This window comes from Lutjanus erythropterus, chromosome 3, assembly GCF_056507025.1.
Source record: "Lutjanus erythropterus isolate fLutEry1 chromosome 3, fLutEry1.hap2, whole genome shotgun sequence".
NCBI lineage: Eukaryota > Metazoa > Chordata > Actinopteri > Lutjaniformes > Lutjanidae > Lutjanus > Lutjanus erythropterus.
This window is the reverse complement of record NC_139319.1, coordinates 48,272,002-48,286,807: the sequence shown is the minus strand read 5'-3', so window position 1 is coordinate 48,286,807 and position 14,806 is coordinate 48,272,002. Positions and strand designations below refer to the sequence as shown.

The 14,806-nt window shown below is 39.2% G+C and overlaps 2 protein-coding genes across 5 annotated transcripts; one reads left to right on the top strand and one right to left on the bottom strand.

The window, feature by feature from the left end:
- Positions 1-3,705: 3,705 nt before the first annotated feature.
- Positions 3,706-6,364, bottom strand: tmem186 (transmembrane protein 186). 3 transcript variants are annotated; one of them, XM_084711473.1, is made up of 2 exons: positions 6,228-6,364; positions 3,706-4,697 (listed from the first exon to the last, which is right to left on the bottom strand). In XM_084711473.1, the coding sequence occupies exon 2, from the start codon at positions 4,581-4,583 to the stop codon at positions 4,032-4,034; it is 552 nt and encodes a 183-aa protein (XP_084567599.1). In that variant the 5' UTR covers positions 4,584-4,697; positions 6,228-6,364; the 3' UTR covers positions 3,706-4,031. The 3 variants fall into 3 exon arrangements, with proteins under 3 accessions (XP_084567599.1, XP_084567592.1, XP_084567585.1); XM_084711466.1 differs by lacking the exon at positions 6,228-6,364 and adding an exon at positions 5,713-5,845; XM_084711459.1 differs by lacking the exon at positions 6,228-6,364 and adding an exon at positions 5,269-5,673.
- gde1 (glycerophosphodiester phosphodiesterase 1) lies at positions 6,264-14,648 on the top strand. Of its 2 annotated transcripts, XM_084711440.1 has the most exons (6): positions 6,264-6,533; positions 8,442-8,617; positions 9,484-9,589; positions 10,737-10,829; positions 11,971-12,182; positions 14,046-14,648. In XM_084711440.1, the coding sequence occupies exons 1-6, from the start codon at positions 6,264-6,266 to the stop codon at positions 14,191-14,193; spliced, it is 1,005 nt and encodes a 334-aa protein (XP_084567566.1). In that variant the 3' UTR covers positions 14,194-14,648. The 2 variants fall into 2 exon arrangements, with proteins under 2 accessions (XP_084567566.1, XP_084567574.1); XM_084711448.1 differs by lacking the exon at positions 10,737-10,829.
- The last annotated feature ends 158 nt before the right edge of the window (positions 14,649-14,806 follow it).

Genomic DNA, 14,806 nt, shown 5'->3' with positions numbered 1-14,806 from the left:
ATGATTTTGACTTAAGTAAGTGGCTTGCGATCAGTGGCGCAAAAAGTGGGTATGCACTATATGTGGCGTATAGGGGCGCCACGCTAGAGGGGGCGCCAAAGCGATGGGGGAAAAATTATTTCGAGTCGGCATTTCTGTATTTAACAGCTGTTTATGCACGTGTAAATGATATGATCAATAACAGAGGGGCATGTCACTAATTAGGCGCCCCTCCGCTCCCCTCCTCTCACCCCCTCCCACACACACTATAGGCGTTCCAGTGCACGCCCCCTCGAGCATGTGCTGTTTTTTTTTTTTCTCATTTGCTTCGTGTTGTCACATCAAATGACAGGGAGCTAAAGATGGAGAGGCAGAAAAGAAAGCTCTCGGGGGCACAAAATAGAAAACGGAAGAGTGAGAAGGAGAAATCTTTCGAAGGGATGAAAAAAAGCTTTTCAAAGTGGTTGAAAGACAGTGGGTAAGTTACGACTAGTAAAATGACAGGTCTTGCAACTGTGGGAGGAAGGATCTGATACTGAAACACGTTCTTCATTCTTTCAAAATGTCACTTAGTATTTAGATGTCAGGAATATGATTTCATTTAGTGACGTTTTAGTATGTTTCCAATGAGATGTTATTGAGTTTATTTAAAAAATGATTTCTCCAAAGGATTTCCAAACTAAACCAATATGAATATAATTTAAAATTAAAATTTCATGTGGTTTGACTGCTGTATTTTTTAAACCTCCTTAACACAAAGTTCATGTGATTCAGGTGTGAGAATGGAGAGAAAGAAGAGAAGAAAAGAGAGAGAGAATCAGGAGAGACAGGGGAAGACAACAGGTTGGTCTAATATTAGGTGGAAGTGTAGGAACAGTCACTTGATTAATTTCTAAATATTATTTATATTGAAAATTGCATTAGCAAGATGTGTAATTTATTCAAAGCTATTAAACAATGCTTGTTTGACCATTTGAACTAGTGGAGAAAAACACAGGCAAGGGGTGAAGGAGACAGATATGAGGTCAGTGATGGCATCTGCTATAGACGAGACCAGTGATGACATCAGGTAGGAATAATTAAACTAGTGAGGCAACAAGATTTATACACGTAAACATCGAAGAAAAGGGGGAAAAAAAAGGGGGGGGGGGGGCTGTAATGTGTCTGCATACCCCTCAGAAAGTAGGTAGTTGTGCCCCTGCTCGCGATTGCTTCATTTCATGTGGAAGAAGAGTCAAATGATGCAACACGCATGTTTTATGTGAGCTGCACAGAGTCTGAAGATGAAAGCCTGGATCAACAAAGTGAGTTGATAACCACCGTCGTGATACCCGTTATCTCTGATTGCGGATTTAGGCTTTGTCGATCCAGATCATGCAAAGAAAGCCTGGCTGTGTTGAGCTTCCTTCGTAGTACAGCCCTCAGGTGTTGGTCAGCTGACGTAACTACAGTGTATTTTCTGATTCCTGTGGTGTCACAATAAAAGTCTAAAGTCACAAGTGCTTAGTAACCCTGCTGGGAGTTTTATTCAGGCATATGGTCCAAATACATTAAAAAAAAGTACCATGTAGCAAATTACAAATACCTGTTCATCAAAAGTGTTTAAATACATTATAAAATAGCAGAAATGTTAAGGGAGTCTCAGTATGGGTGTGAAATGTAATTAATCCTTTATTATATACTTGTTTTGTCTCACTCTCTGTCAGGTGGAATAGGCTCCACCCCCGCAACACCACCCTTCAAGGATAAATGATTACAGAAAGTGAATGAATGACTATATACTTGTTAACACATCTTATAAGGGCCTTATTATGTATGAACTAACACTTATTACAAGCAACATAATAAAGCAATATAAAGTGTTACCATCAGGGGTTATGTTGTATCTGCACACAGGTTAGCAGAAGCAGTAGCAGTACGTGATGGGTGTGACTAAGTCAATAGCTTGCATCACTCTACACTGCAGAGGTGCATCACCTTAACCAAACCACGCAAGTTACTTGGTTTTTAGTTTTGGTTTGGTTTGTTTATTTCAGTCTTTGGTTTGACACAACACCTCATTGCGCAATAGAAATAACATCTCAACATAAATACAGCAGCTAGACAAGGTCCAAGAAAACAACAAACAAAACAAGAATAAGCAAATCAAAATAAACAAATAAATAAGTAACTAAAAAGAGCACTTAATAGATATTCAAGACCGAAAAAGTGTAGGCTGAAGCATAGCTTATTTCGCCTACCCTTTTACAAAACAGGTTTATTACCCAATGCAATCTACTATTTAATTGATATTAACATCAAGAACTAAGATAAGCGTCACTCAGCATCCACATGCACATATACAAAAATCTTAGATAACTTTAATAACATTGTGCAGTATTGGAGCTTAAGATGTCAATTTGTCATTTTAACCTTTGATCGCCCAACTGAAGCTGTCATATTAGTGAGAAAGCCAAAAACAATCATACGTTGTGTTGATGTCTCATTGACCTGTAATTCATGATGATCTGAAATGTAGTAATATAGTTTTTCTTTAACTTATTTGTCATGTAAAGGGTATTTGGTATCTTCACTAGTAGTAGCCCATTTTGTATTGACTCGTTTGACATGCAATCCATATAATGAAATGGAGCCTCTCTGTGACATATTAAAGGGGTAGTTAGTTTAGATACTCCTTAGAGAAGTAGAGATGAGATGTTTGCCTGGTGACAAGAAGCTAGTAAGAAGTAAGAAGAGTAAGTTTTCCCAGAGGTCATAACAGCTAGCAGTGCTGACCCTGAGTTTCATCAGCAAGTGTACACCCATATGAACCCTCAGCAGTGCAGCCTCCATGCATAAACACAGGAGGAAAAACGATGCATGAGGTAATTATACATTTTATTTGTACACCTATAGACTCACCTGTTCAGGTAAAAAAGAAGCTGCAGCTTTGATATTAATGTCTCAATGATTATTTCATTAGGAAAACAATTTCACCATAAGGTCCATTTAATTTAGCTTTCAGTCACTTCATGTAATCTTAATCAGCAGATAAAGTGACTGCCCAGTTGTCATGGACCTTTGAAATTCAAATTTCCATTTTTTTGAGCACTTAATCAACTTATCCATGTTGTCCTGAAAGCTAGGGTGTGAATGTCAAACACAGCAGTAACAGGAAAATAAATTTGCTATTAGCATATGAAAATGCCACTGACACTTGACAGGTCATGTTTAATTCTGACAAAAGGAAAAAAAGAAATGAAAAGGACAGGAAATGCCACCAAAGGACAGCAAAGAAAAACAAACAATTTTAACAGACATGGATGAGTGCATTGGAGCATCATTGGAGATTTCTCTGTTGGGGTTGCAGCAGGTGCAGTCAGGTCATACCCAGCTGTGGTAGCCTGTGGCATCTTGTGGCTCCCTGTTGAAGCTAGTAGCAGTCTGTGATTCCTGGTGGAGATCTGTGGCACCCTGTGGCAGTCTGTGGCAGCTTGTGGCACTCTGTGAAAGTCTGGGGCAGCTAGTGCCACCCTGTGGCAACTTGTGGCACTAGCTACTACAGAGTGCCACAAGCTGTCAGCGCCAGTGAAGATCTCACTGTCTCTTACATGCCATTTCAGTAACTCAACAAAATATAGTAACGTAACAAAACATAGATCTGGCCTATTTAGAAATTTTAATGTGGAAGTATTAAGTAAATATTGTAGTTTTAATATGCAACACTTGAAAAACATTAGGACAACCTCATTTGTACCAAGGAGACTGATTTTATTTGCAAAAGTAATCTGAGCACTCTTACATATTACTGCCAACACTGGTCACTTCACATGTCGTTCCACTCTAAAGGTCACAGTCCTGCTGAGGCCTGCAAATATGCATCCTAACATTTAAATTACATGCTACATGTACAAATTCGTTGACTAGTTGCTCACTGTAGAAACACCAGTTGACATATCTCAAGTCACAAATTAATACCAGTATTCCACTGTATAAACTTAGACTTTTGATTAACTATTTTTCATGGACAGCCAGTGCTTCACATTACATAATTTTCCATGGTTTTTAACAAATTATTTTAAAGTTCCAAACACCTTCTCAAAACCATTACTGTCCACCACCTGTCCAAAATGCATTGAGAAATACAACGTCTGTGGACTGCTGTACCTCTTCAGTTTCAATATTGTCTCGTTTATGGAGTCCCCTGTATCCCCGATGGTCATAATGTCTGACACAGGCAGGTAGATGTCATGGCGTCTGCCCCAGAAGGTGAGGTGGGACACTTTGAGTGTGGTCTGGGACGGGTCCAGGTACATCATCCCAACCACTCTCCTGAAGAAGTGACTGGCAGTGTACAGCATGACACCAGCGAACAGCGCTATGCCCATTGTGTAGCCGACGAGAAAGAAGGGGACATCTCCCTGATGGTAGAGGAAGAAGACTGGGGGCAAGATGACCACTGTGATCGCAGTTTGGAGCAGTTTGAGTCTGGACACAGCTCTGAGGAGCTTAATGTGCGGCAGAGTGTAAATCATAGTGTATTTTGCTGTGGACAAGTCCGAGTACCTGCCCACGGCTGTGATTTTAGGTATAAGGGGTCCATGGTAGCTCTGCTGGATGGGCATATGACCTGGCGAGTGAGGCTGCACCCCATAATGTATCTGACCTTTGAGAAGACATGATCCTCTGGTACAAGACAGGATGTGGGTGGTTAACCTTTGCAGAAGCACTGACCTGATCTGTGGACAAACAACAGATAAATTTGACACTTCACTGGAGCCAAAATAAGTGGGAATGGTAATTCTTTTTACTATTTTCTGACATTTTATAGACCAATTAAGCAAGAAAATAATCAACAGATTAATTCATAAGGAAAATAATCATTGTCCTGTTGTTTTGGCCACTCCATGTATAATAAGTATCATCATAACTGCAGCTGCACTTTGTATGATGTAGTTCTGTTATAGTTTTTCAATTCAGGTTCACTCACTAAGGAGAAATCCTCTTTGCAGCCAGCTGGATAAAAGTATAAAGCATGTGCACATGTTTTGTGTGAATTAAGTTCTTCATTAGAAATGAGGCAAACCGAATTAGCAATAATCATGTAATAGCTATTGTGTAATTACACATTAATCAGTGTGAAACAAGTTATAGATACACAGCTCCTGGTCTGAGCTGTCACACATCCCAGGCAAAGTAGCACTTAGCCTGTGACTAATATGTGGCTAATAACTGAACTCAACACATATTTCCTGATATATTTCAAAACAGTGAAAGCTATAAAAGGGTTTTAGAGAGAAGGAGGCTCACCATGGTCGATCACAGGCTAAATAGTAGGAGAACACAGACACATGAATGTTCTCTTCAGAAAGACATACCAAAGGCAACATTCATGGATGTAAGCTACCATGAACCACGCAGCCAGACGAAGTGACCCGCCCTACTCTACCCATGATTGGCTTATAGTCGTTGGTTTCGTTGGTTGGATTAGTTAGATGTCAGACATGAGGAGTGACGATTGGTAGGACTAAAAACATAAGCCAATCAGAGGCAGAGTAGGGCGGGTCATTCCTTCACTATCCTGGGGGAAGAAAAATATGGGAACCCCAGACCCGCGAAAGATCTCGCGAGAGTGATCATCCAAACTCAAACCATACTTTTTCCATAACCTTAAATGTAAGCATTTTCTGTACATAATTCTACCCAGCTCTTAACCATGGTGTTGTTACATTAGAAAACATAACCAGTACGTACAAGGTGCACAATGAAGAAGCAGCGCGTACAAATCTTGCGAGAGTTCTGCAAATCAAGGGTTCCCCTGTGGACACGACACAAAGCAAAAACGCAGGATGACCCGGATGTAAATAATATTTTCCTTTTTTAAATGTTTTGTTTGCTTGTGTGCCCCCTTGCGGGAAAGTTCTGAACTATCACATTAAATAAACAACTAATATTTTAAAAATCTCATCTCAACCTAAGCCTGAAATTTTAGTTGTGACAGCATTTTGGCTTGCGGAAACCACACGTAACTTGAGGCAGCGCTGTCACATCCGCCACAGACAGAAGCTAACAGAAAAACAGTTCCTCCTATTTCTCCTGTTAAATGTTAGACCACTTGCAGGTTTTCTTCTGTGTTTAACTTATCATTCAGTTATTAAATTTATCACTTGGCTAGGCGGGGCATGACCTTATCTGAGTTACGGCGACTGAAGAAAGGAACTTTAAACTTAGCGGGAGTGGTAGCTAACGGTAGCTAACGTTACACTGACAGGCAGCGCTGCCAGAGAGGCAGAGAAGGGGACAAAATGCTGCAGCTAGGAGATGAAGTCATGTTGTACTCTGTCGTCTTCATGGTCGTCCTGCTCGGAACACGGAGTCCGCTGTGGACAGCCGCCGTCACCGCCTCCCTCTACCTCTTCATGGTTATGTTCCGGTTCCCTCAGGTACCTATCAGCCGGGCTCGGCAGGTGCTGCACCCGGCCAAGGGCACGGCAGGCTCCGGCAAGGTGTCAGTGGTCGCTCACCGGGGCGGTGGACACGACGCACCGGAGAACACGCTGGCAGCCATCCGAGAGGTGAGAGGAGGGTGCAGGGGTCTTTTTTCCTGCACATGAGTTGGGATGGTTCTCCTCAGTCACAGCATCCCACAGTGTGTGTTATCAGTGGTTGCATGGGGGCAACATATGTCACATCCTCATCCCTGACAACACTGGAAAATATTGACCTAGTTCTGTAAGATAGCAGGAAGTTCAATTTGCAGTATATATGCAGAAAAAACTATCAGGTACCAGGCTTTAATTTATTCATCAAGTCAACATGTTCCTTTGAACCATTGGTGATCATTAACTCCCAGCACCACAACACAACACATCACACCACACATAGCCTTATATAGCTGGACAGATACTTAATGTTTAAGACAGATACTGATACTGATATTTGATAGTTCAAAAAATCTTACATTTTGATGAGAGATCCTTAAAATTGTTTTTTAAAAACGTGTCCTGAGCAAGGCATTTTGAATTAAATAAACCCGAATAACAGAGACACTGTATTTAAATTGTCTTACGTTTCTGAGCCATTTCTGTGTTGTATTTTCTTATTTCTTATTGAGCAACATACACCAGGTCCAGTGTGTCTTCAGAAAGATCATATTGGCTGATATATAAGCCCAGGATATCTATATGTCTTTCAGGGTTGTTAATGATAAATCATTTATTGATTACCTGCCATTAAAAAGTTAACTGTTTTCAAAATTAATGAACTGATAATATATGCTTCATGAATCAATGTTTAACATGACTATTGTGCTACTGGGATTGTTTAAATAAACCTTCAAATGAGAAGAACATGTGCGTTTTGTACCTTATTAATTACTAATGATTAATTGATCAATCGATTAAAGTTTTCAGCTGTCGAGTAGGGCACATCTATAAAATGAGAGAGGAGTGCTGCATAGAGGCGAGTAGACCACAAAGTTGCAAAAGGACTTCCACACATTGTCTAACTTGCAATGTATCATTTATGTGCAGCACTAGACCTTCATTAGCCAAACAGTTTTTGTCCATGAAAAGTCATCTGAAAAAGGGATTGGTTGTCTGTCCACAACCAATCACATTCTCCATGTGCAAAAAGAGGGACAAAATGATCAATTGGTTACTGAAACACACAACAAACTGTCGAGTAGGGAAACTGCACAAAATTTGCAACCCTAATCTCTTTAAATGAAGTCATTGTCTACGGCTGCAACTATCGATTGATCTGTCAATTATTGCCTCGATTAATCGTTAGTTGTTAGTAGGGCTGCATGATATGGTAAAAATTAATCATGATTGATGATTAGAGGGAATGATCATTTTTGCATCACAAGTTTCATTTTCACTTAAAAAAAAACACTCAATCAAAATCATGGTGATGTGACATTTGTTGGGGTCTGTACCAAACAAACATGTTTTACAAACAACATTAATAGATCAGGGCATCTCTGCAGCACTACACTACTTCTTTATAATGCTATTTTGTACTACATTTGTCCTTTATCAAAAAATGCAGATTTGATAATATAAACTAATTGTGCAGCCTCAGTTCTTTGATCAGAACTTGGTGAAAATATTGATATCTTTCTTTAAGCACAAGGTGATGACCTCAAAAGACTTGCTTTGAATTGGGTTTTCAGTTTACTGTCACAGAGGAGTAAAGAAACCAGAAAATATTCCATTTGAGTTGGAATCTGAGAATTATTACAGAAATATATTCAAAGTGTTTAATTGGTTATCAAAATTGTTGGCAATTAATTTAATAGTTGACAATTAATTGATAAAGTGATTAATCTTTGCAGTTTGATAACTGTATCTGATGAGGTTAAAGCCAGCGTTCAAACTGATTTTGAGTGACGGAAATTAGGATTGACAGATTTCTGGCCATTACCAGAAACAAGACCCGCTGAAAGATTTCCAACCTTGTTATTTGTCTGTCCTTTCTAGGCCAAAAAGAATGGGGCGACAGGTGTGGAGTTGGACCTGGAGTTCTCATCAGATGGTGTCCCAATACTGATGCACGATGATACTGTGGACCGGACCACCAATGGGTCAGGGCCACTCAGCCAGATGAAACTGTCTGAGTTGAGGAAACTGGACGCAGCTGCTAAACATCAACTCAAGTATGAATGAATGACATAGCTTGGAATGCATACAGACAGATCTGTGACTTTATTGCAGTTGTTGCCTTAGATTTAGGATGATACAGGTTTTTACAGGCTGATGCAAATCATGCTTACGCTGAAGGTTACAGCTAAGACATAATTCCTCCCTTTTACATGTTTGTTATTATTGTCAGGATGAAAAACATCTGAAATAGCAGCATTTTGCATTAAAACCCAGACTAATGACATGTAACAAGTGAACAATGAAGATTAATCAATTATTAATTAATTGTCAACTATTTTGATAGTCGATCAATGATTTTGAATAATTTTGTAAGAAAACAAAAACTCAAAATTCTCTAATTCCAGCTTCTTAAATGTGAATATTTTCTGGTTTCTTTACTCTTTATAAAAATAATTGTTAGTCCCTCTATTAGACTTTTGTAGGTTAATACTGATCGACAGATAGTCTGTATGAAAATGAAACTAAATATGTTGCTTCACAGGTGAGGAACTGCACACTGTGCAGCATCATCAACATGTCTACTCGCTTGCTCCGGACACGACCCTGTTCTATTCACACATGAGGCTCACCTGGACTTAGCACTAGGGAGCTAGCAGGGTTCAGACAGGGCCAAAAAATGCAGACATTTGTGCTAGGGTTAGTCTGCATATTGGCCATGCTGTACCTTCACTGTTGCCCTTGCCCAAGGTGCCCAGTCTAGATGTCAGACAGATGCTGAGTGCCTTTATTTACAGTACAGAGACTGTATCAGGTGCATTTCATCATAATCCAAGCTCAGCAAATTGTGCTGAATCTCTGATCAAAGTTAAGTTAAATGTTTCCCAGGTAAAGAGTAAACATTTGTGTTGTTCGTCACCAGGGACAAGTTTGCTGGAGAGAAGATCCCAACCCTGGGGGATGCGGTGGAGGAATGCATCAAACTGCAGCTCACTATCTACTTCGATGTCAAAGGTCATCCAGACGAGGTGCAGCCAACAAAACAAACAAAACCAGATTTGATTACATGCAATCTGTCTGTCGTACTTGTTGATTTAATTGATCTGCACTCAGTCAACATTGCATAAAAATGGGAACATGTTGTGATTATAAATTGCCCCAGTACAAAATGATCATAAAATATCTGTAAGCATTTGATAGATTTGTAGGGCTGAAACAACTAGTCAAATAATTAATTAATCGAGCAGCTACTAATGATTTCAGTCATTGCTTAAGTATTTCTTAAGTTTTATTGACTTTCTGAAGGTCATACTATTGATATAGGCAGGATTTCCTCCACCCTGTAGTCTCACACAAATCACCTTTTTTCTCCTTGTGTTACCCCTGTCATGTGTAATTCAAATCATCGTGTTTTACACTACTGAAAAATGAAATGTGATTGCAGTTAATGCCCAACACTTCTTTGAATTCTGGTTGCTGATCCGACTGGTAAAACATTATAAGATGTAAGATTTAGGTTCATGTAACCAGGGTTTGGTGATATGTAAAAACTGTCAGCTCAACAACAAGTAATTCCCAATAGATAAAACACATAAAACTGTGAGATTAATTAATAGTTATATAATCAATAGATAAATGCTGAATTATTACTACTAGGTCACAATAACGTTGACAAACACTAAGATGTACTGTAAGACATCGAGAACACTGGTTCCAGTTTGTAATGTCCTCTGGAACATGATTTGTTTGCATGGTAACATATTACATCATCACTGATGTTTCATGTGGATTTGTGCTAAAACAACTTGGAATAGATCTTGTTTATGCCAGTGAAATGGAAACTGAGCCAGAACACTCTACTACTTATACTTTGTACCATTTAATTCTGCATATTACAAAGTAAAACTAAAGGTTTGATCACTTGACAAGTGGTTCCTTTCTTACTCAGCACATTTTTAGATGAGTAAGGAATGCTGCGGTTGTGGTTGTTGTTTCAGGCATTGACATTCCTGAGTTCAGGGCCCATAGCAGTGTGTGTCTTTACACATACACAGCTGCTAGTTACCACCAAGTGGTTGGACAGGAACATACACAGTGATAGAAAGTCTCAGACACACACAACTCTGAAAAACTCACTGTCCTTCAATAACCATGTGTTTTCTCCTCCCCTCCCAGGCAGCTGTAGCCCTTAAAGAACTGTATAAAAAACATCCAGTCCTCTACAACAGCAGCATCGTCTGCTCCTTCGAACCCAAAGTCATCTACAGGGTGAGAGGACTCTTAAGTTTTTCAGGGCGTTAGAGTTGTTGTGTTTGACTGTCAAACTGGGACAAAATGGGACAGTCAATAAATGAGACCTGAAACCTGAAAACCTCATGGTAGACTGTCCAGCATCAACCAAAGGTAGCAACAGTCTACCATGCACAGGCACAGCAGGCAACATGGGTTTATTTAGTGTCAGTGAAAGCACTGATATCGGCAAAGCTGACATCTGCCGCAGTGTGAATTCAAAGTTCATCTGTCTGAAGTGGAGCAGCCCTCTCAGGTATTTGTTTTACTGGGTGCCCACCATGTGGTGCCCATAATGTGGCGTGCAGCATCCCTGGAACTAAGGATGCTGTTGGTTTGTGGTGTATATATGATACACACACACATATATATATATATATATATATATATATATTACTATATATATACTGAGTTGGTGCTTTCTCCTGGGCAGGAGTAAAGAAAAAACAGCACTATGTTGGAAATAGCTGCTTGGAAGTAGCAGCATCCTGTTTTGAAATTAATAAACTACATGGTATCAGATTCGTGCACAGACTTGCATACTTGCCAATACTGGTAGTGCTACTGGAACAGCCCTAGGAACAAATGAGTTTGCATGTTTGCCATATTTCCAGAGTTAGAACCTGAGACTTTTACCTGAGTTTGACTGAAAAATGTCAGTGTATACACACTGTAGGCTTTGGCTCATAATCTCCTGTTGGAGAACACCAGCAATGCTGACTATACAAGCTGGGATATCCTCACTAGTATGAGTGACCCAGCAGACAACAAATGACAGACTTTCTGTATGAAAGTAATACCTTTAAATTTATTTTCTGCTCATGCGAGAATTACAGTTTGGTTCCTGGGCCATTTTTAGCTGAGAGTCCTGTACTGAACAGTCTGGTATTCATACATGTAAAGATTGTTAGAACCACATTAGAGAAAAGAGACAACAGAACAGGCTCACTTTTTGTCTCACCTTTCTACCACCAATATCTCATAGTTCACATACTGGTACTGATTGAATAAACTGAATTCTTTGCTCACATTCTTGTCATGTGTTGCATTGCTGTCGTATCTATCATATTGCTGACATTCACCATTACTTCATCTCTGTCTGTGCTCCACTCCGCCCCAGATGAGACAGAGCGACCCAGAGGTGGTCACAGCACTGACCCACCGGCCGTGGAGCCTGAGCCGGCTTGGAGACGGTGCCCCTCGTTTCTTATCACTATGGAAACACCACTGGCTAACGCTGATGGACATGGTGTTGGACTGGGCGCACCATCATGTGCTATGGAGGCTCTGTGGCATCTCAGCCTTTCTCATTCAGAAGAACTTTGTCTCACAGTGAGTTTCTGCACCACAGACCAAACACAAAATCCTGCACTACACTGTACGTATAGTGTATAATTCTTTATTTAATGTCAGAGCTATTAAAAGCCAAGAACAACCAGTGTAAAAATTAAATCTAGTCAGTGTGAAAGGTTTTAAATAGTAATAATTATTAATTAGTAAAAATAGTTGGGGAAGTATATTACTTTTAGCAGTAACAAAGCAATATAACACATTCCTAATATGATTTTGATAATATTGTTACATTTATTACATCATGTAATGCATTACTAAGACCACTAGAATTGAACCTGAAATGGAAAAACAACCTGTTGAAAAGTACAACTAGTGTCAAGAAATGTAACCTCACTAATGGTTAAAACTATAAATGAGCACAAAATGCTGACTGCCAACATTAACCACCATGTTATGAAAAAAGAGCTTACAAACTAGGGGCTGACTGGTGCTTGATTTTTGGGGCCAATTTCAATACAGATATCAGGAAGTTTCTATCATAACAGTCCAAAACTCAAATAAAGAAAAAGGATGAATATATACATAAAATGGTGGCTATAAAACTAAAAACCAATCTGCATTATGGTCTGTAAAGAAAAAAGTTTTTAATAGCAGTGCATATCGGACAACAAATTTGCCAATATCAATACAGACTGATGACTATCTATGATAGGCTGATATTGGGCTGATAATATTGGCCAACCGAGAAATCTTTTTTGGAACATAACAAAAGAAAATCTATTATTATCTACTATTAACTATTCAGTACAAGGTCTAATGGGAAATGTGGCCCGTGTACAATATATTAATCTACATTACACACTTGAACAGAGAGCAGCACACTCTGCTCCCCCTAGGTTGTAAAATGAAGATAAATATATTTATTCAGAGCCTTTTTATTGGCTGTCAGTGTTTTTTTATGCACATGTTGCTGAAAAAGTAGACTTTAGGCTAAATTAAAAGCTTCAGATCTCGTTAAGATACAGTGGGACACAGCTGAGACGTGAGCCTGCATAGGGCAAGTGTAGACACGGGGAGGACAAGAAATGACTGAACCATCTTTTTACCATAAGTGTTGCAATATAGGGGCAATTGTGAGGACACTGCTATGAAACAGCATTACCATCTTCCTTTTTTATAATACCTATTCTACGTTATTTTGGTGAAAGTAACACAAAAGTAGTGTAATGCAGTACTATACTTAAGTAGATTGTTCAGGTATCTGTGCTTGACTTATTTTTCTGTCAGCTTTTTATTTTTACTCCCTACATTTTAACACAAATATCTGTACTTTCTACTCTTTACATTTTCAAAAGCTCATTGCTTTAGTTTTAATGCATTTGAGGGAAATTATTTATCATTTGTCCAACATCAAGACCAATTTCAGCAAATTAATGGGACAGTAACACATCTAAAAAAAAATATTTTTTGGTGTATTCATCAGTGCATACTGTATGACACACGGCAGATGTAATAAAACGAAAACAATAAACCAGGCAAACGAGTGAGACTCAGTCCCAGAGAAAATGTCAGGTTCAGTTAGCTTTGCACAGAAACACTAATAGAAATAGCCCTCAGAGGGCTACTTTTTACTTTTATGCTTTGAGTACCTTTCAGAGCCTGTACTTTCTCACTTTTTCTTGAGTAAAAAAGTTGAATGTGTACTTCTTGTTTTAGTATCTGTACTTCTACTTGAGTAAAGAATGTGTGTACTTTTACCACCTCTGATTACTTTTAAATGGTATCAACTTATTAATATTTAAAATAGTACATTTTAAAAGTAACTCATCCAACACTGGTTTTAATCACGTTGTACCCACCGTAGAATGATGTGTTATGAGTAATGTGATTCTTCGTCTGCAGGGACTACGTCCAGTACTGGGCCCAGAGGGGGGTGGAGGTGGTAGTCTGGACAGTCAACACAAATGTGGAGAAAGAGTATTACCAGGAGCTGCTGCAAGTCAACTACATCACTGACAGCCTTGTGGAAGACTGTGAACCCCATTACTGAGACACATATGAACCCAGCACACAGTGTGTTCTCTCTCTCTCTCACACACACACACGCATTAAAAAGATCAAATCCATTTCACTGTCTGCTCATCACCCATAATGTGGCATCAGGTACGAGAACATGCCACTCTTTTATTCCCACACACACTTCCATTAATGTGAGCATGTGTATAAGTGTGTATGTTGATGTGAGGCAATCAGACTGGCCAGACTGGGTGCCATACAAAAGGCCAAGTAACAGACATGTTGAGGCACATGACATGCATTTATCAACATTCTGGTGATAAGTGTCTGTAACAGACCTTAATCAAACGTACTGTATTCAACAACTCAGGAATGAAATGGTGATTTTTTTTTTTTTTATCTTGTCTTTGAAGACCTATAATATCCTGCACTGTCTGTACTTTGTACTTGGTAATGACCATTACTCTGAAGTAAACCAACTAGGAATGATTCGTATCACTCATTAAAAACTAATACTTGTTTAGAAGTAATATAAACATTTTATATCTTTGACAAATCCGCATATGCAACTGAATTGTAGAATAGAGCAAAACTGACATACAGATAGTTTTAGTACAGTCCACAGCAGGTTTATACTGTGCATACAC